Here is a 27,060-nt window from a genome sequence, read left to right as displayed (position 1 = left end):
GCAGGCTCAGGCCTCTTTCCTGTAGTCCACAATCATCTCTTCTGTCTTGATAATGTTGAGTGAGAGGTTGTTGTCCTGGCACCACACGGCCAGGTCTCTGACCTCCTCCCTATAGGCTGTCTTGTCTGTGATCAGGCCTACCACTGTTGTGTCATCGGCAAACTTAATGATGGTGTTGTAGTCGTGCCTGGCCGTGCAATCATGCGTGAACAGGGAGTACAGGAGAGGACTGAGCACGCACCCCTGAGGGGCCCCTGTGTTGAGGATCAGCGTGGCGGATGTGTTGTTACCAACCCTTACCCCCTGGGGGGGTGGCGTCAGAAAGTTCAGGATCCAGTTGCAGAGGGAGGTGTTTAGTCCCAGGGTCCTTAGCTCATTGATGTGCTTTGAGGGCACTATGGTGTTGAATGCTGAGCTGTAGTCAATGAATAGCATTCTCTTTCTCTATTTTGTACAGGTGGGAAAGGGCAGTGTGGAGTGGAATAGAGATAGAGATTGCATCATCTGTGGATCTGGCGGTATGCAAATTGGAATGGGTCTAGGGTTTCTGGAATAATAGTGTTGTGAGCCATGACCAGCCTTTCGAAAGCAGTTCATGGCTACAGACGTGAATGCTACAGGTCGGTAGTCATTTAGGCAGGTTACCTTAGTGTTCTTGGGCACAGGCACTATGGTGATCTGCTTAAAACATGTTGATATTACAGACTCGGACAGGGAGAGGTTGAAAATGTCAGTGAAGACACTTGCCAGTTGGTCAGCGCATGCTCGCAGTACACGTCTTGCTAATCCGTCTGGCCCTGCGACCTGATGACTGTTGACCTGTTTAAAGTTCTTAATCACATCGGCTGCGGAGAGCGTGATCACACAGTCTTCCAGAACAGCTGGTGCTCTCATGCATGTTTCAGTGTTATTTGCCTCGAAGCGAGCATAGAAGTAGTTTTGCTCGTCTGGTAGGCTCGTGTCACTGGGCAGCTCTCGGCTGTGCTTCCCTTTGCAGTCTGTAATAGTTTACAAGCCCTGCCACATCTGACGAGCATCGGAGCCGGTGTAGTATGATTTGATCTTAGTCCTGTATTGAAGCTTTGCCTGTTTGATGGTTCGTCGGAGGGCATAGAGGGATTTCTTATAAGCTTCCAGGTTAGAGTCCCGCTCCTTGAAAGCGGCAGCTCTAGCCTTTAGCTCAGTGTGGTTGTTGCCTGTAATCCATGACTTCTGGTTGGGGTATGTACATACGGTCACTGTGGGGACAACGTCATCGATGCACATATTGATTTAACCAATGACTAATGTGGTGTACTCCTCAATGCCATCTGAGGAATCCCGGAACATATTCAGTCTGTGCTAGCAAATACAGTCCTGTAGCTTAGCATCTGCTTCATTTTTATTGATCTAGTCACTGGTGCTTCCTGCTTGAATTTTTGCTTGTGAGCAGGAATCAGGAGGATATAATTATTGTAAGTTTTGTCAAATGGAGGGCGAGGGAAAGCTTTGTACATGTGTGTGTGGAGTAAAGGTGGTCCAGAGTTTTTATTCCTCTGGTTGCACATTTAACATCCTGATAAAAACTTGGTAAAACTGATTTAAGTTTCCCTGCATTAAAGTCCCCGGCTACCAGGAGCGCTGCCTCTGGGTGAGCGTTTTCTTGTTTGCTTATGTCGGAATACAGCTCATTCAATGCTGTCTCAGTGCCTGCTTCTGACTGAGGTGGTATGTAAACAGATAAGAAAAATACATGTGAAAACTCTCTAGGTAGGTAGTGTGGTTTACAGTTTATCATGAGATACTCTACCTGGTGCGAGCAATAGCTCGAGACTTCCTTAGATATCATGTACCAGCTGTTATTTACAAAAATACATGGTCCGACGCCCCTTGTCTTACCACATGCCGATGTTCTATCCTGCCAGTACAACGTATAACCAGCCAGCTGCATGTTGATGGTGTCGTCGTTCAGCCACGTCTCCGTGAAGCATAAGATATTACCATTTTGAATGACCTGTTGGTAGTTTAATCTTCCGCGTAGGTCGTCGTAGGTGTCCAAAGATTGCATGTTTGCTAGCAGAATGGAAGGAATTGGGGGTTTATTCGATCGCCTACGAATTCAATATTATCTGCAAAATAAGTAAAACAACAAGTTACAAACAATGTAAATAAACAAACAAAAATCACAAACGGTTGAGGGCACGTAAAACATCTGCCTTCTCCGGCGCCACTCTTGAGCACTACTCTCATATTGTTAGGGCTCATTTTGCTATAGATGGGCTTATAATGGAGTTATATAGAGCTTATGACGTGCTTACAACTATTCCATTGAGATATACACAGTTGAAGTCAGAAGTTTACATACACCTTTGCCAAATACATTTAATCTCAGTTTTTCACAATTCTTGACATTTAATCCTAGTAAAAATTCCCTGTTTTAGGTCTGTTAGGATCACCACTTTATTTTAAGAATGTGAAATGTCAGAATAATAGTAGAGATGAATGTTTATTTCAGCTTTTATTTATTTTGTCAAGTTCCCAGTGGGTCAGAAGAATACATACACTCAATTAGTATTTGGTAGCATTGCCTTTAAATTATTTAACTCGGGTCAAATGGTTCATGTAGCCTTCCACAAGCTTCCCAAAACAAGTTGGGTAAATTTTGGCCCATTCCTCCTGACAGAGCTGGTGTAACTGAGTCAGGTTTGTAGGCCTCCTTGCTCGCACACGCTTTTTCAGTTCTGCCCACACATTTTCTATAGGATTGAGGTCAGGGCTTTGTGATGGCCACTCCAATACCTTGACTTTGTTGTCCTTAAAGCCATTTTGCCACAACTTTGGAAGTATGCTTGGGGTCATTGTCCATTTGGAAGACCCATTTGTGACCAAGCTTTAACTTCCTGACTGATGTCTTGAGATGTTGCTTCAATATATCCACATAATTTTCCTACCTCATGATGCCATCTATTTTGTGAAGTGCACCAGCCCCTCCTGCAGCAAAGCACCACCACAACATGCTGCTGCCACCCCCGTGCTTCACGATTGGGATGGTGTTCTTCGGCTAGCAAGCACCCCCCTTTTTTCTCCAAACATAACGATGGTCATTATGGCCAAACAGTTCTATTTTTGTTTCATCAGACCAGAGGACATTTCTCCAAAAAGTACGATCTTTGTCACCATGTACAGTTGCAAACCGTAGTCTTGCTTTTTTATGGTGGTTTTGGAGCAGTGGCTTCTTCCTTGCTAAGCGGCCTTTCAGGTTATGTCGATATAGGACTTGTTTTACTGTTGATATATATACTTTGTACCTGTTTCCTCCAGCATCTTCACAAGGTCCTTTGCTGTTGTTCTGGGATTGTTTGCACTTTTTGCAGCAAAGTACGTTCATCTCTAGGACACAGAACGCGTCTCGTTCCTGAGCGGTATGATGGCTGTCTGGTCTCATGGTGTTTATACTTGCGTACTATTGTTTGTACAGATGTGTGGTACCTTCAGGCGTTTGGAAGTGCTCCCAAGTATGAACCAGGGGACATCTATAATTTTTGGGCTGATTTATTTGGATTTTCCCATGATGTCAAGCAAAGAGGCACTGAGTTTGAAGGTAGGCCTTGAAATACATCCACAGGTACACCTCCAATTGACTCAAATGATGTCAATTAGCCTATCAGAAGCTTCTAAAGCCGTCACATAATTTCCTGCATATGTCCAAGCTGTTTAAAGGCACAGTCAACTTAGTGTATGTAAACTTCTGACCCACTGGAATTGTCACACAGTGAATCATAAGTGAAATAATCTGTCTGTATACAATCGTTGGAAAATTGTTTGTCATGCACAAAGTAGATATCTTAACCGACTTGCAAAAACTATAGTTAGTTAACAAGAAATTTGTGGAGTGGTTGAAAAACGAGTTTTAATGACTCCAACCTAAGTGTATGTAAACTTCCGACTTCAACTGTATATATGCATATTTATTTATATATACACTGCTCAAAAAAATAAAGGGAACACTAAAATAACACATCCTAGATCTGAATGAATGAAATATTCTTATTAAATACTTTTTTCTTTACATAGTTGAATGCGCTGACAACAAAATCACACAAAAATGATCAATGGAAATCAAACACTCAAAATTAAAGTGGAAAACCACACTACAGGCTGATCCAACTTTGATGTAATGTCCTTAAAACAAGTCAAAATGAGGCTCAGTAGTGAGTGTGGCCTCCACGTGCCTATATGACCTCCCTACAATGCCTGGGCATGCTCCTGATGAGGTGGCGGATGGTCTCCTGAGGGATCTCCTCCCAGACCTGGACTAAAGCATCCGCCAACTCCTGGACAATCTGTGGTGCAACGTGGCGTTGGTGGATGGAGCGAGACATGATGTCCCAGATGTGCTCAATTGGATTCAGGTCTGGGAAACAGGCGGGCCAGTCCATAGCATCAATGCCTCCCTCTTGCAGGAACTGCTGACACACTCCAGCCACATGAGGTCTAGCATTGTCTTGCATTAGGAGGAACCCAGGGCCAACCGCACCAGCATATGGTCTCACAAGGGGTCTGAGGATCTCATCTCGGTACCTAATGGCAGTCAGGCTACCTCTGGCGAGCACATGGAGGGCTGTGCGGCCCCCCAAAGAAATGCCACCCCACACCATGACTGACCCACTGCCAAACCGGTCATGCTGGAGGATGTTGCAGGCAGCAGAACGTTCTCCACGGCATCTCCAGACTCTGTCACTTCTGTCACATGTGCTCAATGTGAACCTGCTTTCATCTGTGAAGAGCACAGTGGCGAATTTGCCAATCTTGGTGTTCTCTGGCAAATGCCAAACGTCCTGCACGGTGTTTGGCTGTAAGCACAACCCCCACCTGTGGACGTCGGGCCCTCATACCACCCTCATGGAGTCTGTTTCTGACCGTTTGAGCAGACACATGCACATTTGTGGCCTGCTGGAGGTCATTTTGCAGGGCTCTGGTAGTGCTCCTCCTGCTCCTCCTTGCACAAAGGCGGTAGCGGTCCTGCTGCTGGGTTGTTGCCCTCCTACGGCCTCCTCCACGTCTCCTGGTGTACTGGCCTGTCTCCTGGTAGCGCCTCCATGCTCTGGACACTACGCTGACAGACACAGCAAACCTTCTTGCCACAGCTCGCATTGATGTTTCATCCTGGATGAGCTGCACTACCTGAGCCACTTGTATGTGTTGTAGACTCTGTCTCATGCTACCACTAGAGTGAAAGCACCGCCAGCATTCAAAAGTGACTAAAACATCAGCCAGGAAGCATAGGAACTGAGAAGTGGTCTGTGGTCACCACCTGCAGAACCACTCCTTTATTGGGGGTGTCTTGCTAATTGCCTATAATTTCCACCTGTTGTCTATTCCATTTGCACAACAGCATGTGAAATGTATTGTCAATCAGTGTTGCTTCCTAAGTGGACAGTTTGATTTCACAGAAATGTGATTGACTTGGAGTTACATTGTGTTGTTTAAGTGTTCCCTTTATTTTTTGGGGCAGTATATATATAATGTTAAGCCATGCCTCCTTGCCTGTGCAACATTTCCTCATATCCCACTCCTTCTTATGCAAATATACCCAATGCTTCTCCCTCTTTTTCTCCTGCCCTGCTACAGAGTCCAAGGTGCTAAAGGAGCTCCTTAAACTTGACCCCAAAAAACCTTCTGGGTCAGATGGTTTATACCCTTTCTTCTTTAAGGTTGCTGCCCCTATCATCGCCAAGCCTATCTCCAACCTTTTTACCCTGTCTCTCCTTTCTGGGAGGGTTGCATTGCTTGGAAGGCAGCCACGGTTCGTCCTTTATTTAAAGGGGAGATCAAGCTGATCCTAACTGTTATAGGCCTATTTCTATTTTGCCCTGTTACTCAAAGGTGTTGGTAACACTTGTCAATAATCAACTGACTGGCTTTCTTGATGTGTATAGTATTCTTTTGGGTATGAAATCTGGTTTCCGCTCAGTTTATTGATGTGTCAGTGCAACCTTAAAGGTCCTCGATGATGTCACCATTGCCCTTGATTCTAAGCAATGTTGTGCTGCTATTTTTATTGACTTTGCCAAAGCTTTTGATACGGTAGACCGTTCCATTCTTGTGGGCTGGTTAAGGAGTATTGGTGTCTCTGATGGGTCTTTGGCCTGATTTGCTAACTACCTCTCTCAAAGAGTGCAGTGTATGAAGTCAAGATATGCTGTCCCAGCCACTGCCTGTCACCAAGGGAGTACCCGAAGGCTCGATCCTAAGCCCCATGCTCTTCTCAATTTACATCAACAACATAGCTCAGGCAGCTCTCTCACCCATTTATATGCAGATGATAGTCTTATACTCAGCTGGCCCCTCTTCGGATTGTGTGTTAAATGCTCTACAAAAAAGCCCTCTTAGTGTCCAGCAAGCTTTCTATGCCCTTAACCTTGTTCTGAACACCTCCAAAACAAATGTCATGTAGTGTGGTAAGAAGAATGCCCCTCTCCCCTCAGGTGTGATTACTACCGCTGAGGGTTTAGAGCTTGAGGTAAGTCACCTCATACAAGTCCTTGGGAGTATGGCTAGACAGTACACTGTCTTTCTCTCAGCACATATCAAAGCTGCAGACTAAAGTTAAATCTAGACTTATCGTAATCGGTCCTCTTTCACCCCAGCTGCCAAACTAACCGTGATTCAGATGACCATCCTACCCATGCTAGATTACGAAGACGTAATTTATAGATCGGCAGGTAAGGGTGCTCTTGAGCGGCTAGATGTTCTTTACCAATCGGCCATCAGATTTGCCACCAATGCTCCTTTATAGGACACATCACTGCACTCTATACTCTGTAAACTGGTCATCTTTGTATACCCGTCGCAAGACCCACTGGTTGATGCTTATTTGTAAAAACCCTCTCAGACATCACTCCCCCCTATCTGAGATATCTACTGCAGCTCTCATCCTCCACATACAACACCCGTTCTGCCAGTCACATTCTGTTAAAGGTCCCCAAAGCACAAACATCCCTGGGTCACTCCTCTTTTCAGTTCGCTGCAGTTAGCGACTGGAACGAGCTGCAACAAACTCAAACTGGACAGTTTTATCTCAGTCTCTTCATTCAAAGCCTCAATCATGGACACTCTTACTGACAGTTGTGGCTGCTTTGTGTGATGTATTGTTGTCTCTACCTTCTTGCCCTTTGTGCTGTTGTCTGTGCCCAATAATGTTTGTAGCATGTTTTGTGCTGCTACCATGTTGTCATGTTGTGTTCCTACAATGCTGTGTTGTCATGTGTCGCTGCCTTGCTAATTTGTTGTCTTAGGTCTCTCTTTATGTAGTGTTGTTGTCTCTCTTGGCGTGATGTGTGTGTTGTCCTATTTTTATTGTGGCAGACCAGGAGGTTGTGTGAAAACGTTTACACAGATCAGACACGGACAAAGTAGGATTTGCTCAGTTTCAAAGGTGTTTATTAACCTAATAGTTCAAAAGAAAAGAATAGGTCTCCCCCAAGAGACCCTCTCCGGGATACCGTCTTCTGGGCTTTGCGTCTTGCTGTATCCTGTGGAGAGCAAAAACTGAACTCTCTCCTGTTACGGCTGGAACCGTCCCCAGGAGTCCTTTCTTCCCCCAGTCTCTCTCCTGTGTGCTCCCCTTTCTTCAGCTTTATGGGACTCGTACAGCTGGTGAGCAATCAGCCCTTGATTACTCACCAGCCCCAATTAGTCCTGGCTGGAGAGCTGACCTGCTGTACGCCACATTATATTAAATGTATTTAAATATTTAATCCCGTCCCCACAGGAGGCCTATTGGTAGGCCGTCATTGTAAATAAAATAATTGTTCTTAACTGACCTGCCTAGTTACATAAAGGTTAAATAAATAAATAATATAACTAAGGACCCTGCGACTTAACACCTCCCTCTGCAACTGGATCCTGGCCTTCCTGACGGGGTGCCCCCAGGTGGTAAGGGTAGGCAACAACACATCTGCCTCACTGATCCTCAACACGGGGGAACCTCAGGGGTGCTTGCTTTGTCCCCTCCTGTACTCCCTGTTCACCCACGACTGCGTGGCCAGGCATGACTCCAACACCATCATTAAGTTTGCTGACGACACAACTGGTAGGCCTGATCATCGACAACGATGAGACAGCCTATGGGGAGGAGGTCAGAGACTTGTCAGTGTGGTGCCAGGACATCAACCTCTCCCTCAATGTGAGCAAGACAAAGGAGCTGATCGTGGACTATAGGAAAAGGAGGGCTGAACCGGCCCCCATTAACATCGACGGGGCTGTAGTGGAGCGGGTCGAGAGTTTCAAGTTCCTTGGTGTCCACATCAACAATGAACTATCATGGTCCAAACACACCAAAACAGTTGTTTTGAAGAGAGCACGACAACACCTTTTCCCCCGCAGGAGACTGAAAAGATTTGGCATGGGTCCCCAGATCCTCAAAAAGTTCTACTGCTGCACCATCGAGAGCACTGGTTGCATCCCCACCTTGTATGGTAATTGCTCGGCATCTGACCGTAAGGCGCTACAGAGGGTAGTGCGTACAGCCCAGTACGTCACTGGGGCCAAGCTTCCTGCCATGCAGGACCTATATACTTGGCGTTATTAGAGGAAGGCCCTAAAAATTATCTTAGACTCCAGTCACCCAAGTCATAGACTGTTCTCTCTGATACCCCACGGCAAGCGGTACTGGAGTGCCAAATCTAGGTCCAAGAGGTTCCTTAACAGCTTCTACCACCAAGCCATAAGACTCCTGAACAATTAATCAAATGGCCATCCCATTGTTTTTACACTGCTGCTACTCGCTGTTTATTATCTATGCATAGTCACTTTACAAATTGCCTCGACTAACCTGTACCCCTGCACATTGACACGGTACCGGTACCCCTTGTATATACAGTGCCTTGCGAAAGTATTCGGCCCCCTTGAACTTTGCGACCTTTTGCCACATTTCAGGCTTCAAACATAAAGATATAAAACTGTATTTTTTTGTGAAGTATCAACAACAAGTGGGACACAATCATGAAGTGGAACGACATTTATTGGATATTTCAAACTTTTTTAACAAATCAAAAACTGAAAAATTGGGCGTGCAAAATTATTCAGCCCCCTTAAGTTAATACTTTGTAGCGCCACCTTTTGCTGCGATTACAGCTGTAAGTCGCTTGGGGTATGTCTCTATCAGTTTTGCACATCGAGAGACTGACATTTTTTCCCATTCCTCCTTGCAAAACAGCTCGAGCTCAGTGAGGTTGGATGGAGAGCATTTGTGAACAGCAGTTTTCAGTTCTTTCCACAGATTCTCGATTGGATTCAGGTCTGGACTTTGACTTGGCCATTCTAACACCTGGATATGTTTATTTTTGAACCATTCCATTGTAGATTTTGCTTTATGTTTTGGATCATTGTCTTGTTGGAAGACAAATCTCCGTCCCAGTCTCAGGTCTTTTGCAGACTCCATCAGGTTTTCTTCCAGAATGGTCCTGTATTTGGCTCCATCCATCTTCCCATCAATTTTAACCATCTTCCCTGTCCCTGCTGAAGAAAAGCAGGCCCAAACCATGATGCTGCCACCACCATGTTTGACAGTGGGGATGGTGTGTTCAGGGTGATGAGCTGTGTTGCTTTTACGCCAAACATAACGTTTTGCATTGTTGCCAAAAAGTTCACTTTTGGTTTCATCTGACCAGAGCACCTTCTTCCACATGTTTGGTGTGTCTCCCAGGTGGCTTGTGGCAAACTTTAAACAACACTTTTTATGGATATCTTTAAGAAATGGCTTTCTTCTTGCCACTCTTCCATAAAGGCCAGATTTGTGCAATATACGACTGATTGTTGTCCTATGGACAGAGTCTCCCACCTCAGCTGTAGATCTCTGCAGTTCATCCAGAGTGATCATGGGCCTCTTGGCTGCATCTCTGATCAGTCTTCTCCTTGTATGAGCTGTAAGTTTAGAGGGACGGCCAGGTCTTGGTAGATTGGCAGTGGTCTGATACTCCTTCCATTTCAATATTATCGCTTGCACAGTGCTCCTTGGGATGTTTAAAGCTTGGGAAATCTTTTTGTATCCAAATCCGGCTTTTAACTTCTTCACAACAGTCTCTCGGACCTGCCTGGTGTGTTCCTTGTTCTTCATGATGCTCTCTGCGCTTTTAATGGACCTCTGAGACTATCACAGTGCAGGTGCATTTATACGGAGACTTGATTACACACAGGTGGATTGTATTTATCATCATTAGTCATTTAGGTCAACATTGGATCATTCAGAGATCCTCACTGAACTTCTGGAGAGAGTTTGCTGCACTGAAAGTAAAGGGGCTGAATAATTTTGCACGCCCAATTTTTCCGTTTTTGATTTGTTAAAAAAGTTTGAAATATCCAATAAATGTCATTCCACTTCATGATTGTGTCCCACTTGTTGTTGATTCTTCACAAAAAAATACAGTTTTATATCTTTATGTTTGAAGCCTGAAATGTGGCAAAAGGTCGCAAAGTTCAAGGGGGCCGAATACTTTCGCAAGGCACTGTAGCCTCGTTATTGTTATGTAATTTTCTTGTTACTTTTTTATTTTTATTTTTTTACTTTAGTTTATTTTGTAAATATTTTCTTAACTCTATTTCTTGAACTGCATTGTTGGTTAAGGGCTTGTAAGTAAGCATAATTGTATTCAGCACGTGACTGATACAATTTGATTTGATGTAGATCTTATGAAGGGCTTAGGAAGGCTTAATTAAGCCCTTAATGTTGTTTGTTTTAGGTGGGTCATTGTTGTACTATGGTGGACCCCCGTCCTGTAAAAACATACGTGTAAGGATATCTATGGCTGGCAGTGGTTTTGTTTGCTTTCCTTCGCTCCACTATCGCGTGGGGCTGTTTTGCTAAAACTCAGTCGCACCTCTGTCTATAAGGTCCACAGGGTTCCAGGCCTGTCACACATTTATCTCCACACAGCTGTGCCTGTTTCCTCTAGTTTTTCCTCTGGTTTTTGGCCCCTATGTTCAGTGTTTTCCTTGTCCTGCCACAGTTTTCCCCCTGGCTGCAATATTCTGAGAGCCATTTGGCAGGTGACTCTGACCCTTCTGGCTAGAGAGAATATAACTCTCTGGTGTCAATGTTCTTGTTATTCATCCTTGTCATCATTAGTGTCTGTCTTTTTATCCCGTGTCTGATGTTTAGTCACGCTTTGTGGTGTGCATAACTAACATGATAAAATCAGATAAAAGGTTTCGGAATATTATCTTCCAATTGAATTAATGTCTGGTTCCATTCGGCAGACTAAAGCTAGTTGATGAATGTAAATTGTCCAATTTGACATTCAAGTGACAAGTAAATAAATCATTTCTAATGTATTCTATTTTCTGTGTCACCTTAGTGCTGCTTTTGGAGTGTCACTGAGCACAAACTCACAGAAATACTTTCCAAGCCTTGATTATTAGGTTGCCGGGCAACCAGGCTACGAGGATATCTAAAGTTATGCTAAATCCTATATAATTGATTATGTAGTACAATAAAGTTACTTTAAGATGATTTGGACATGAAGTGTAGAAAATGCTAATATAAGAGATATTGACTTGCATTTGTGCCACAAAAGCTCAAAAGTTTACATTTGGAGACAGTGGCTAGGTAAACTAAAAGCATGGATTGCTGTCTTACCATGTCCATAGACTGCTTACAGGGTAAGGAAACCAATATGTCATGTTTTAATGTGGAACACTGTCCCTTTAAGAGGGTGTTTAAGTTTCAAGTTTTAATGGGTACACAATTCACACGTACAGTGAATTGCCTTTCTTGCAAATTCAAAACCCAACAATGAAATAATCAATAACAATGTAATACTAGAAAAAAACACACAAGAAATAAGAATAGGAAATATGAAATACGCAATTAAGTAAGCATACTATATAAAGGAAATATTTAAAAAGTCCATTACAATACCATATTTACATGTGCAGGGATACTGGAGTGATACTGGAGTAGATATGTGTAATGGGACTAGGCAACAGGATATAAGAACAGAGTAGCTGCAGCTTGTATGTGAGTGGGTGTGTAGAGTCAGTATAAATGTATGTGCATATTATGTGTGAGTGAGCAAATGATGGAGTCAGTGTTTGTGTGTGTGTTGGAGTGACAGTGTGTGTATGTGTGTAGGGCCAGGTTAACTCAGATAGTCTGTGTAGCTATTTTGTTAGCTATTTATCTGTTGTATTGCTTGGGGATAGAAGCTGTTCAAGAGCCTATTGGTGTCAGACTTGATTCACCGGTACCTCTTGCCATGCGGCAGCAGAGAAAATCTATGGCCTGGGTGGTTGGAGTCTTTGATTTTCCAGGCCTTCTTATCACACCGCCTGATATAGATGTCCTGGATGGCAGGGAGATCGGCCCCAGTGATTTACTGGACTGTCCCCACAAACCTCTGTAGCGCAATGCCATCAAGGGCAGTGTTATTGCCTTACTAAGCAGTGATGCAGCCAGTCAACATGCTCTTAATGGTACGACTGTAGAACCTTTTGCCAAACTTTTTCAACCTTCTGAGGGGGAAGAGGTACTGTCGCGCCTTCTTCCCGACTGTGCGTGTGTGTTTGGACCATTTTAAGTCTAGTGATTTGGACACCGAGGAACTTGAAGCTGTCTACCTGCTCCGCTGCCGCCCTATGGATGGGGACGTGCTCGCCCCCCGTTTCCTGTAGTCCACAATCAGGTCCTTGGTATTGCTGACGTTGAGGGAGAGGTTGTTGCTCTGGCACCGCACTGCCAGGTCACTGACCTCCTCCCTGTATGCTGACTCAGGCCTATCACTTCGTGTCATCAGAGAACTTGGTAATGGTGTTGGAGTCGTGCATAGCCACACAGTTGTGGGTGAACAGGGAGTACAGGAGGGAACTAAGCGCACCCCCCTGTGGGGCCTCTGTGTTAAGGGTCAGCGTGGCGGAGGTGATGTTGCCTACCCTCACGAGCTGGGGTCGGCCCATCAGGAAGTCCAAGATCCAGTTGCAAAGGGTTCTAAGCTTGGTGATGAGCTTGGAGGGGTTTTGAACGATGAGCTGTAGTCAAATTAACAGCATTCTCATGCAGGTATTACTCTTATCTAGGCGGCTGAGGGCAGTGTCAAGAGCAATTGAGATTGCATCATCTATGGATCTGTTGGGGTGGTATACACATTGGAGTGGGTCTAGGGGGGATGGGATGGTGGAGTTAATGTATGCCATTACCAGCCTCTCAAAGCACTTAATTATTACAGAAGTGAGTGGTACAGGGTGGTAGTCATTGTGTTTATGTGTTCTGTGCAGAGTATGGAGGCCTGGGTCTGGACTTCAGCTACAGTATAGCCGTGTCAGAGGAGCTGGGTAACATCCGCTGTGGAGGCATCCCCATGGCCATCGGAGTCCAGACTGATATGGCCACACCTGCCCTGGCCAGGTAATGTATATGCACCCATCTGGCCCATAGACATGTTATTTTCATTATGAGCCAATCAAGCAAGTCATTTCATTTTTATTTTGTATAATATTTTAATAGAGGAAAGTAAAAACATACAATCAATTGTACAATCACATAGCTTTTTCCCTTTGGAACCCCCCCCCCCCCTTCCCAATGTAATTTAATTTCTAAACTGCATAAATTAGTCTCTGATTCCCACACACACACACACACACACACACACAAGAAACACTTGTAAAGTCAAGCTTTTGTGAAGACTTGGAGACAACCCACTCTTCTGACATCTCCGCTTCAATATGCACACCAACAAACCAAAACTAGGACTTAGTGGCTTCTACAAGTAATACTTGACAGATGTTTAAATATATCATGTTGATGATTAGTCAAGCAGCTGTATGTATGCTATTCATTATACATAGCAAAATAAGTGCAAGGTTTTGGCAACTAAGCCCTTTTTCTACTTGCCCAGGGTCAGATGAACTTATGGATTACATTGTTATGTTTCTATGTGCAGTTTGAAAGAAGCTAACTAGCGTTAGCTCAATGACTGGATGTCTAACAGAGCAGTTACTTGATCAGCTCTTTAACCACATTGTCTCTGTGTGTTGTGACACTGTGCTAAATGGCATATACTGTAGGTTTGGCTCTACAGAGCTGAAGAAGGAGTTTCTGATGCCCTCCATAATGGGAGACAAAGTGGCCTGTCTGGGAGTGAGTGAAGTCGGAGCCGGCTCAGATGTTGCTAGTACGTTGCCTTCATTTAGTATCCCACCAGTATTTTATTATAGCCTAACTTCTTCTCATCCCTAAAGCAGATTCTCAGTAAACACTCAACCAATCTGGGACGGAAAAGGATGCTCAATCTATTTCTAATGCGGGGGACATCAGAGCACCAGCATGATTAAAACACTCTTAATGGCAAATGATAGCATGAAAATAACAAATATATATATATTTTTTTTTTCTCCCTTGTTTCATCTTGTTCAAAGAAGGAAGAACTTCAAGGCATGCTTATCTGTGCACCTATACTGATTTGGAGAATAAAGAATGATTTCTGTTCTGTTTAGAGTAATATCACTCCAGGCTCTAATCGGGCACCAATCGATTGTTAATCTATACTAGGGTTCCCCAACTGGCGGGCACGCGTGTGATTTCATTTGTCCCCCCAAGATTACTGAGCATGAAAAATATATATATATATATTTTTTTTATTGTTGGACATAAAATAAAGACTAAAACACCAGCAATTTGGTTCCAAGTGCAATATAGCAGTATTCCCACGCAAAATAGAGAGACTTTTAGTATTGCAGTGTATGTGGACACCTGCTCGTCAAACATCTTATTCCAAAATCATGGGCATTAATATGGAATTGGTCCCCCCTTTGCTGCTGTAACAGCCTCCACTCTTCTGGGAAGGCTTTCCACTAGATGTTGGAACATTGCTGCGGGGACTTGCTTCCATTCAGCTGCAAGAGCATTAGTGAGGTCGGGCACTGATGTTGGGCGATTAGGCCTGACTCGCGGTCGGCGTTCCAATTCATCCCATGGGTGTTGAGGTCAGGGCTCTGTTCAGGCCCGTCAAGTTCTTCAACTACAATCTCAACAAACCATTTCTGTATGGACCTCGCTTTGTGCCTGGGGGCATTGTCATGCTGAAACAGGAAAGCCCCTTCCCCAAACTGTTGCCACAAAGTTGGAAGCACAGAATCATCTAGAATGTCATGGTATGCTATAGAGTTAACATTTCCCTTCACTGGAATTAAGGGGCCTAGCCTGAACCATGAAAAACAGCCTCAGATCATTATTCCTCCTCCACCAAACTTTACAGTTGGCACTATGCATTGGGGCAGGTTGCCTGGCAATCTGTCAAACCCAGATTTGTCTGTCGGACTGCCAAATAGGGGAAGCGTGATTCATCCCTCCAGAGAACACGTTTCCACTGCTCCAGAGTCCAATGGGGGCGAGCTTTACACCACTCCAGCCGACGCTTGGCATTGCGCATGGTGATCTTAGGCTTGTGTGCGGCTGCTCGACCATGGAAACCCATTTAATGACACTCCTGACAAACAGTTCTTATGCTGACATTGCCTCCAGAGGGAGTTTGGAACTCAGTAGTAAGTATTGCAACAGCAGTTAAAGTCGACAGGGGAAGCTCTAGCAGGGCAGACTGACTTGTTGGAAAGGTGGCATCCTATGACGATGCCACGTTACAAATCACTAAGCTCTTCAGTAAGGCCATTCTACTGCCAATGTTTGTCTATGGAGATTGCATGGCTGTGTGCTTGACTTTATACACCTGTCAGCAACAGGTGTGGCTGAAGTAGCCGAATCCACTAATTTGAAGGGGTGTCCACATACTTTTGTGTATATATAGTGTATATGTGATCATATACAAATGTAAGCAGGGTTTGAAATGTTTTAGTCAAATATTAAATATGTTTGGGCTTCTTGCTGTCAATTTGCAGTCTACAAAATATTTGTAATTATGTTCTGGCACGCTGACCATCCGCTCAAGAAGAAATCTTCCCGCGGTTGAATCTATATTGAACAAAAATATAAATGCAGCATACAACAATTTCAACCATTTTACTGAGTTACAGTTCATATGAGGAAATCAGTCAATTGAAATACATTCATTAGGCCCTAATCTATGGATTTCACATGACTGAGCAAGTGCACAGCCATGGGTGGGTCTGGGAGGGCATAGGCCCACCCACTGGAGAGCCAGGCCCAGCCAATCAGAATGTGTTTTTCCCCACAAAAGGGCTTTATTACAGACAGACAGAAATACTTCTCAGTTTCATCAGCTGTCCGAGTGGCTGGTCTCAGATGATCCTGCAGGTGAAGAATCCGATGTGGAGGCCCTGGGCTTGCATGGCTACACGTGGTCTGCGGTTGTGAGGCCGGTTAGGCGTACTGCCAAATTCTCTAAAACGATGTTGGAGGCAGCTTATGGTAGAGAAATTAACATTCAATTCTCTGGCAACAACTCTGGTGGACATTCCTGCAATCCTGCCAATTGCGTGTTCCCTCAAAATGTAGACATCTGTGGCATTGTGTTGTGTGACAAAACTGCAAATTTTAGTGTGTCCTTTTATTGTACCCAGCACAAGGTACACCTGTGTAATGATCATGCTGTTTAATCAGCTTCTTGATATGCCACACCGGGCAGGTGGATGGATTATCTTGGCAAAGGAGAAATGCTCACTAAGAGGGATGTAAACAAACTTGCGCACAACATTTGAGATAAATACCCTTTTTGTGCGTATGGAACATTTCTGGATATTTTTTATACTATAGATCTGTCCTCATGGAAATGGTATCTCTTAACTACAGCAGTGTTCCCCATAGTGTGATTCATTTTGGGCTGTGTGTTAAGACAGGGGTGGGCCACAGTTGTTTGGAAAAGGTTGTTCTATAGAAAAAGTCATATTTTTTTTCTCTCTCAGCCATCAAGACGAACGCGGTGCGTGAAGGGGATGAGTATGTGGTGAACGGTGGTAAGATGTGGACCACTAACGGCACCCAGGCTGACTGGATGTGTCTCCTGGCCAACACCAGTGACGGTCCGTCTCACAAGAACAAGTCCCTCATCTGTCTGCCTATGAACTCTCCTGGTGAGACACAATTATATATACAGTACTTAGTCTACAAAAACTCTCCAATCGTCAATAGCTTCATCTCCAGTTATTGACCTTATGTTCTGAAATTGAAAGCGGGCTATTTGTTGAGGGCCAAATCCTAATTTGAGATTCTGTTAGAATTTGTGCTAAGCTCCCATTTTAAGGTTAAGTGCCTTGCTCAAGGGCACATCGACTTTTCACCTAGTCGGCTCTGGGATTCGACCAAAGCAACCTTTCTGTTACTGGCCGAATGCTCTTAACCGCTAGGCTACCTGCTGCTCTCCATCTCACATCGATACATGCATTAAGCCGATCTCAAGTTGGGATCTATCAAGTATAGATGATTACATTTATATTCACATTTTAGTAATACCTCTGATTACTCACAACATTTTCAGTGTTCTGTGCAGAAGCCAATATCCAAGATCAAGGGATTATTATAATCTCCAGACATTGTTATAATTTGTTAAGACTCCATTAGGGAGCTACCGGATGGCCTCTGGTATCCCAGCTAAGACACACATGATGACGCCTCTCTTTGCTGTCCTTCACAGGGGTTCACATCGCCCGCAAGATCGACAAGATGGGGATGAGGTCATCTGACACAGCAGAGGTCTTCTTTGATGACGTGCGCGTGCCTTGCAAGAACCTCATTGGTCAGGAGGGGATGGGCTTCACTTATCAAATGCTTCAATTCCAGGAAGAGAGACTTTGGGCGTGTGGCAACAGTAAGCACACCTCTCCTATTCCGTCCTGTTCCCTTCCTCTCTCCCTCGCCCAAAGAATTTCTGTAGCCCAAAGACTTGAAACACATTTTGTTTTTTTATCATGAGTCATTCAAAGGGGTTTCTGCATGTCAGCCAGTGTAAATAAAAGGTCTTTAGCAAATAAATAAGATGGAATATCTCATTGATGGTGACGGGAAGTTCTTGAAAGCTTCCTGCTTGTTATATCCCAGTTAATTTAGTCTGGGCTTGATAACAGTCAGTCTGAGTAGGTTGTTAGCCTTTTTGGTATTTTTGTTGTTGTCACACCCTGACCATAGTTTGCTTTGTATGTTTCTATGTTTTGTTTGGTCAGGGTGTGATCTGAGTGGGCATTCTATGTTGTGTGTCTAGTTTGTCTGTTTCTGTGTTTGGCCTGATATGGTTCTCAATCAGAGGCAGGTGTTAGTCATTGTCTCTGATTGGGAACCATATTTAGGTAGCCTGTTTGGTGTTGGGATTTGTGGGTGATTGTTCCTGTCTCTGTGTTTGCACCAGATAGGGCTGTTTTGGGTTTGCACGGTTCTTGTTTTGTTAGTTTGTTCATGTGTAGAGTCTTTATTAAAGAACCATGAATAGAAACCACGCTGCGTAACCGTTACAACCGTTACAGTTGTTGTATTTTATTAGGATCCCCATTAGCTGTTGCGAAAGCAGCAGCTACTCTTCCTGGGGTCGTCACACAAACACACACACAGATACACATACCCACACTGATGAATAACTATATGACTCCATCAGCTTGTATCATCCACCCACTTCCAAGTTAAACTAGTGATACCCTTTGAGGTGCAAAAAAAAAAGGACATAAACTTCCCCACACAGCAAATAGTTCACAGCCCCTGCCCATTCCACCCTCTGTAACACAAACGACAAACAGCATCTATATAGAGCCATTTCTCTGCCACGGCATGAAAAGTTGCACGTGCAGTTCGGAATCAGAAAGCTCTTTGTTAATGTAGCAGTGGATGCGATCACACACAACTTCAAATGCAGCTCATGCAAGTAAACAAACACATATTCAGATGGTCATCTCAGATGTTTTCATAGATTGATTACCTAGCAAGCCAGCCAGCCAGCCAAGGTAAAATATCACAAATAGAGCTAGATAAAGCCAGAAGAATAATATATTTGTTAAACATAAGTATAGCCATCAGTCTTGCATGTTTTCATGGTCATCACTCACTCACTGTTGAGTTTGTGAAGGTTCAGACTTTAGCGTTAGCTATCCTGCTACTACAGAGCTTGTTGGTATGGGGTTGCGCAGTTACACATAACTCGAACTTGACGTTTGCTTGTAAAAAAAATAATTCTCTATACTATTGTTTATTTCCCCTTCAGTTCTAACCATGATGGACAACATCATCCAGGAGACCATTCAGTACACCAGACAGAGGAAGATCTTCAAGATGCCTGTTCTCTACCACCAGTCAGTCCACTTCAGACTGGCTGAGCTGGAGACAGAGATCGAGCTGCTGCGTTCCCTCCTCCATCGCTCCACAGGTGGGTCTACTCAAGATAAGATCATGTCTGCATCCCATATGTCACTCCATTCCCTATGTGGTGCATTACTTTTCACCAGGGCCCCAAGAGCAATGGTCAATGTAGTGCACTACATAGGGACTATGGTGCTATTTGGTACTAACACCTGTACTGATTTCTATGGGGAAATGTTGTTTGCAGCTTGGCCTTGTGGATACATTAAAGACATCAAACATAAACACTGGAAATAAAACAGATAGCAACCAGATATGTGTTAGGGAAGCTACTCTGAAAATACAGTTTACCATGCTATCAATTACTTCACACTGGAAGAAGGAAAGCTAAACTAAAACTACCCTTAAGAAAAATATAGTTTACTTAACTTAAGGTATTTAGAATAAGTAGTTCACAACATACTTTGTGACAAATAATCATATATTTATATATATGAAATATAATCGACTACAAATTGCAAGAACAGGTCACTTTGGAGTCAGATGTTAACAGAATGTTTCAAGTGTGAATTGGGAAGGTCTGATGCCAGAAAAAGAAAGGACATTTTTGCCTACTGTTCCCATATTTTCTATTATTTTGGCAGAAACAGTAGTGTGTAATTCCAGTAGTTAGCTGCAATGCTGCATGGCAAAAGAAGTAACTAACACTAAAAACAGTACGAAGATTAGAATTTAGAACTACCACCAATCTACTGCAAAATGTAGTTAAGTTGAACTACATGTAGTTCACTACTCTCCAACACTGCCAGATAAATACAATCAGTTAAGTGCAGCCTATGTATGATTCATAATAATAAGCTGTAAACTTTCAAATCTAGGCCAGTAACACAACACATCATCTAATAATGGTCATTGTCAGGAGACTGGACACATCTGGCTGTTGGCCGGGTTCCATGGCCATTGAGGGGTTTTAACTAATGCTCAACCACTTTACCAGACAGTAGCTTCAATGCACTAGTGCAGCTGTTAATTGCTTCATTAGATAGGGACTAGAGGCATCTGTTTGGCACAAATAGACACTGTCCACGTCCCAATTCTCCCATTCCCTCCTCTGAACTGATCTGACATTAAAGATCAATGACAATGATATCAGTAAGTAATATCAGTTTAGGACTTGAGTGAAACATGTCCTAAATCTTGGCATCAACCTCTTCCCTGTCTCCCATTTCCAGCTCTGTACATCAAGGGCAACGATGTGACTAAGCTGGCGTCCATGGCTAAGCTGAAGGCAGGCCGTCTATCCAGGGAGGTGGGGGACAGCTGCCTGCAGTACTGGGGAGGGATGGGCTTCACCAGCGATGTCCTGGTCAGCAGGTTTTACAGGTGAGTGGAGAAGAAGAAACTCCTAAAAGGAGGTTCAGGTCAGCAGCTTAGTTCCTTTCAGTGATGTTTATTGCAGATGTGTTTTGGAGCACGCTCCTTCGTTAAAGCACTGAATAAACTCTGCGACACATTGTGAAGGTTACAAGTTCTGCTTATAAACTTGTCATAAACATTACTAAATATTTAGTTTGCTAACTATTCATGAACTTTATATAATGTATATTTTATCATTCATTCATATATTTATTCATGTATAAAATATACTTAACAAAAATGTAAACGCAACATGCAACAATTTCAAAGATTTTACTGAGTTACAGTTTATATAATGAAATCAGTCAATTGAAATAAATTCATTAGGCCCTAATCTATGGATTTCATATGACTGGGAATACAGATATGCATCTGTTGGTCACAGATACCTTCTTTTTTTTAAGGTAAGCGTGTTGATCAGAAAACCAGTCAGTATCTGCTGTGACCACCCTTTTCCTCATGCAGCGTGACACATCTCCTTCACATAGAGTTGATCAGGCTGTTGATTGTGGAATGTTGTCCCACTCCTCTTAAATGGCTGTGCGAAGTTGCTGGATATTGGTGGGAACTGGAACGCACTATTGTACATGTCGTTCCAGAGCATCCCAAACATGCTTTAATGAGTGACATGTCTGGTGAGTATACAGGCAATGGAAGAACTGGGACATTTTCAGCTTCCAGTAATTGTGTACAGTTCCTTGCGACATGGGGACGTGCATTATCATGCTGAAACATGAGGTGATGGGGGCAGATGAATGGCATGACAACGGGCCTCAGGATCTCATCACAGTATCTCTGTGCATTCAAATTGCCATTGATAAAATGCAATTGTGTTCGTTGTCCGTAGCTTAGGCCTTCCCATGCCATAACCACACAGCCACCATGGGGCATTCTGTTTACAACGTTGACATCAGCAAACCGCTCATCCACACAACACCATACACGTGGTCTGCGTTTGTGAGGCCTGTTGAACATACTGCCAAATTCTCTAAAACAACATTGAAGGCGGCTTATGGTAGAGAAATGAACATTAAATGATATGGCAACAACTCTGGTGGACATTCCTGCAGTCAGCATGCCAATTGCATGCTCCCTCAAAACGTGAGACATCTGTGGCATTGTGTTGTGACAAAACTGCACATTTTAGTGGCCTTTTATTGTTCCCAGCACAAGGTGCAACTGTTTAATGATCATGCTGTTTAATCAGCTTCTTGATATGGCACACCTGTCAGGTGGACAGATTATCTTTGCAAAGGAGAAATGCTCACTAACAGGGATGTAAACAAATTTGTGCACAACATTTGAAAGAAATAAGCTTTTTGTGCGTATGGAACATTTCTGGGATCTTTTATTTCAGCTCATGAAACACCGGACCAACACTTTACATGTTGCGTTTAAGGTTTTGTTTAGTGTATTATAAGGAGATGTGCAAATAAAGTATTTGCAAACTCAAAAGGAGTTTATTTAACCCACTGGTATATATGTTGTCCTTTCACTGATCAGATGATGCCATTCTTACAGTAGTAGTACACTAATCAACCACGGTTGATACTACTGTAGTCTAATTACAGTGACACCCAGTGGCGTGGCAAATGAAGACATTAGATGGTCTGCATCCCAAATGGCTCCTTATTAGTCCACTACTTTGGCCAGAGCCTGATGGGCCCTGGTTAAAAGTAGTGAACTATATAGGGAATAGGGTGCTATTTGAGACATATTATGATCTGGCATCTGGGGGTCAAAGGGCAGGTCTTAATGCCACTGTATGGGTCAGTTAAAAGGTCTCTGTTTCATCACATCCACAGAACCTTGCTATATACAAATACTATGTATATGCAGATGGATAGTCTAAGGAGGATATTCATGTACGGTAAGTTCATAGCCAGTTGAGTCAATACAGTTATGCAACGGTGCTGTTTTTTCACTGCAAAGAGTTGACTTTCAATACTAGTTAATTCCACAAACATTCTGGATATTCAGATTGGTAATTTTGCTCAAGAAATTAAACCTAATTCAAGCATCTAATCAGAAACGAGTCCCTATTGTCGCACAAAATTCATGTGGGTTTCATGGTTTTTAAGAATGCGGCCGAGGTAATAGCTGTCATTGAATGAGCTGTGTTCATTTGTCGATTTTGCGCTTTTCTTTTTTGTCTTGTTTAAATACTTAAGAGACGCCAGGTTACTGTCCATTGGAGGAGGCGCTGATGAGGTCATGCTGTCGATCATCTGCAAGTACATGGACACCCTACCCAAGAAGTGATGTCACAGTGCCAGTATGGCTTTCCCTTGTGCTGCACCTCAATCCAGAACATTGTTCCCATTCCTATGTTTCTCTATAATGACTGGATAGGTGGAAGTGATACCTCTTAGTTTATGCCATATTGCTTACACCTATCCAGTCCATGAAGGGGAGTTCCAGAAGGAACAGAACCATTTTCTGGTATTTAATGAACACATCAGAATTGCAGTTTAAGATTTGAATTTGTTAATCAATTTAACCGCTGTGTTGCACTTACCTTATGAGAATGCATGTACTGTACTACAGGGCCAGTCAGGAATGTTTTTCAAATAGTGCCTCCATGTTTCTTTCTGGGGAAACATGCCTAAGATTTCGTTCCATTAATTTCTTTATGACATTTGAAAACTGCGGTCCTACAGTAGTTGTGAATTTGTTTGTGTATTGTGGAGGGGATTTGTAATCAATCTAAGATCAAGTTTCTGTAGATAGTCTTAGGAATACAATGAATAGTATGTACCGTAGTGTAAAATAAATGAAGCGCTATATACCTCAATCTTTTGTGACTTCCTGAAAAACAATTGTTGAGAAAAGAATCAAACTCTCTGGAGCGTCAAATCCAAAACATCCATGTTTATTTACATATAAAACATTTTACATCAGTTACCGGGAGAACAGTGTGCAGTGGAGATGAACAGTCTCTGTAGATGGGACAGGAAATGTTTGAAGTGAGCGCACACCCTAATTTATTCCTCAAAACAAAAACAAGATGTTTGTTTATAGTGGAACTCAATTGTTGGACACTATTGATCAAATGTTAAATCAGTCTCACATTGGATCAAGCAACCTCTGACAGTGAACCCAATTCCAATCTTTTTTCACTAATCAGCTCTGAAAAATGTGATTGGGGGGGAAAAAGATCAGAATTGGGCTGCCTGTGTAACACATGTTACTGCTTAGCCTTGCCAGATTTGTTGATGCAATAGATCACTCATCCTGTACATCAACTTATATGCATCATCGTTAAGGGACTCTGTACGAAAGTGTTTCATTACAAACGTATGGCAGTGTCTACTCATTCCATCAGGGTTGTCTAAAATTAACAGACATTTTTTATTATTCCCTATTGCACATTGTCATTGATGATTTAGGGGGAGTCTTCTCAAACATTAAGCACATTCTTACAGTCTCATTGTCATCATCCTGGTCTTCTGATGCAGAGGTGCACGCATGACACAGACCGGGAAAGGAAACACGAGGCAGGGAGGGAAATGCCGGGGCCTCCTGTAACACATCACCTCAGTTTGATAAACCAGTAAAGGATGGTGAAGACCAAGAAGCAGAAGAACAGCATGTAGCACAGGAGCTTGGTCTGGCTTCCCCTGGAAAGCTGCTTCACTCTCCCTATGGTGGCCCCCAGCAAACCTCCCGTTGAGTCAAAGTCTGAGTCCTGTTAGTAGGAAAAATAACAAAACAATACATCCAGTGACATGTTTTGCCATCGTGATTTGAATTGCTCTGAAATGTGTAATAAGGTAAATCCATTTGAATTCAATCACTTTGACAGCACCCTTTATGAATCGAACAAACCTTTCCATACATATTTGTCCATTGTAGAAGTGCTCAGAAAGTGACTTTGGACCTGAGTGCCAAAACATTCAAGCGCTAAAAGTTATATTCTGCATAACATGAAACATCCGTGTCTTCATCACTGGAAAATATAAATGGTTGAGAAACAGCGTTGTCAATTTTTTACATTTCCTGAAAAAAAAGTTTAACGTAATTTAACCTTAAACGTCAATTATCTAAACTCGAACTCCAAATTTTCCCCCTTCATATTAGCATATGCTGTAGCTTAGACCCTATTTTACATCTGAGGTTGTGTGTTGTTCCCGCCATTGGTTGAGACAACATGCTCTACAGGCTGGGTGTCACGTTTTGGCTTATAAAATGTCCACAAATCAGGGAATGTTGACTTGAATGGGAATATCTGTTTGAAATTATACTGTCAATCCTCCATAGGAAACCGATTCAAATCATATAAATAGAGTAGACATGACCATTTAAGTTAACATCCTACAGTGGGTGGACCGACGGCCATCTTTGTGGTAGTAGTTAGAAGTTGAAACGTCACCCACTCTGTATTCAAGAGCATGTGTCAACTGATGGCGGGCGTACAACACAAAAACCTCAGATGTAAAGTAAGGTCTAAGCTACAACGTGCGAATATGAAAGAGTTAAAAAAATAAAATTTATATAATTGACGTTAAGTTAAAATAACACTTCCATTTTTTTTATTTATTTTGTATAAATAAGTAGTTTCACAAACCTGTTTATACACTTAAATTGCAGCAAACTCAACTTTATCTTTTGCAGTGATGAAGACATGGATGTCTCATGATAGTATGGTATGCAAAATGGGTCAACTTTTGAATGCCAAAACATTCAGGTCCAAAAAGTAACTTTCTGAGCACTTCTACAACGGGCAAATTATATGGAAGGTTTTGTTCAACTCTAAAGGGATGCTGTCAAAAAGTGGTTGAACTCATATGGTTTTACCCTATAGCCTATCTGTTGAACAATATTGTGACCTGTTATGGATGCCAACTAAGATGTTAATGGATTGTGCAATCTGGTAGAAGAGGGTATAGATAAAGGAGATTTGTGTGAATGCTTCTTGAGTTGAGTAATTATGTTGAGTAACCTATAGGAGTGGGTAATATTTGGGGAGACCTATTCTCTCCAAACCTCTTCTACAATATGCTACTAAAATATTGCAAAATATGATAATCGTTTTGCGTCTTTAATGACAATCGTTCCACTGTGCAATTTGTGTTTATTTACAATTTTATACAGTAGTCCCATTCTCATTAAATAATGTGGCAAAAATAAGCATTAGTTCATTCATTTAGACACTGATACAGCCTAACTGATAAAACTGCACAGTTTTGATTTGTCAAGTTCGAATAGTCTTGCACATCACCATATATCGTCTTGTATTTCACGATATATCGTCAATGTTAAATACCACAATCTTAAATTTAATCATATAGCTAGCTATGGGGCCAAACCCTAGTAGCCTATATACGCATGACTGAACATGTCACTTGCTTACCATATCGTCCAACATGTTTTTCTGGTATTTCACTTCTGTTCCGATATCTATTGACAGCTGTAGCAAGACAAACATTACGTCGTGTTACCAAAGGAATGAATAACAACATGAGACAGTTACTGGAGAACTCTGTGAACACGAAATACTAACATGCTTCAAGGCGCTGACTTTGGCTCTTAGACCCTCTTGTAAGTGTTCATTTTCCTCTTCGTACGCGCTGTATCCACTGGCCACATAATTTTCAGGTCCTCCTTCGCCTGTGACACAATGAACAAACCCAATGAGCTGACTGGGTCGCTAACTAACAATAAACGTATTTCGTTAGCAAACGTTACCTATCTATGAAGGCCTGTAGGTAACATGATTATCAAGCTAAGACAGTTCGCTAGTTATAGCTAATGTTGTCCTGATGTAGTAAAGTTAGCTAGATACAGAGGCTTTATTTCGTTCAAATGTATACTGTTAGCTAGCTAACCAGACTGCTAACTTTAGCTATTGAATGAACGTCCTCTATTTAAAACTGGGGTGGGGGCATGAGTCTTACCCAAACCTGCTCGTCTCATTTTGATTTATTCAATAAAAAGATCCTAACTGTAACACTTAGGTGATAATGTGTATCAAAGCAGTGGTGTTGTTGATGTAGATAGCTAGCTAGCAACACGAATTCAGCAGAAGAGGAAACGCCACGACATCGTACGGAAACCTGATAAGACAAATGTTTACATGGATGACTCCGCCCACTCACCGCCTGGGTCAAGTTACTTCGAGGTTTTGGTTACATTTTGAATAGCTAGCTCAACTCACCCCAGAGCAATGGCAACAAAATATCGAATTAATTGCCATCGCCAATCAATCGTTCATCACAGGGAGTGCAGCGGATTTCATTTCAAATGTACAATGGGGCATCATAGGCTGCGTTTAGAAAGGCAGGTCAATTCGGTCTATTTTTCAGTAATTGTTTTTTTGACTAATCCGATCATATTTCAAAAAGCTCTGATGTGAAAAGATCTGATGTGATTGCTCAACAGACCAATTAGTGGAAAAAATATCAGAGTTGGGCTGCCTG

General features: G+C 42.7%; 2 protein-coding genes across 2 annotated transcripts in view; one reads left to right on the top strand and one right to left on the bottom strand.

The window, feature by feature from the left end:
- zgc:85777 (acyl-CoA/acyl-ACP dehydrogenase) overlaps positions 1-23,435 on the top strand; it is a 48,564-nt gene extending 25,129 nt beyond the window's left edge. Inside the window, exons 3-9 of the mRNA XM_036953413.2 lie at positions 13,252-13,381; positions 14,041-14,147; positions 16,852-17,019; positions 17,580-17,753; positions 19,131-19,292; positions 20,458-20,608; positions 22,813-23,435. Coding sequence (XP_036809308.1) covers positions 13,252-13,381; positions 14,041-14,147; positions 16,852-17,019; positions 17,580-17,753; positions 19,131-19,292; positions 20,458-20,608; positions 22,813-22,903 — 983 coding nt within the window. The 3' untranslated portion in view covers positions 22,904-23,435. The remainder of the gene's footprint in view (positions 1-13,251; positions 13,382-14,040; positions 14,148-16,851; positions 17,020-17,579; positions 17,754-19,130; positions 19,293-20,457; positions 20,609-22,812) is intronic.
- A 62-nt stretch (positions 23,436-23,497) lies between these two features.
- On the bottom strand, positions 23,498-26,749 carry LOC110496636 (BET1 homolog). Its single transcript, XM_021572652.3, has 4 exons — positions 26,539-26,749; positions 26,145-26,251; positions 25,995-26,051; positions 23,498-24,329 (listed from the first exon to the last, which is right to left on the bottom strand). The coding sequence occupies exons 1-4, from the start codon at positions 26,555-26,557 to the stop codon at positions 24,174-24,176; spliced, it is 339 nt and encodes a 112-aa protein (XP_021428327.1). The 5' UTR covers positions 26,558-26,749; the 3' UTR covers positions 23,498-24,173.
- Between the last annotated feature and the right edge of the window lie 311 nt (positions 26,750-27,060).

This window comes from Oncorhynchus mykiss, chromosome 18, assembly GCF_057628025.1.
Source record: "Oncorhynchus mykiss isolate SJ-2025 chromosome 18, ASM5762802v1, whole genome shotgun sequence".
Lineage (NCBI taxonomy): Eukaryota > Metazoa > Chordata > Actinopteri > Salmoniformes > Salmonidae > Oncorhynchus > Oncorhynchus mykiss.
Note: the sequence above shows the minus strand (reverse complement) of the source record. Positions and strands in the feature narration are given on the sequence as shown.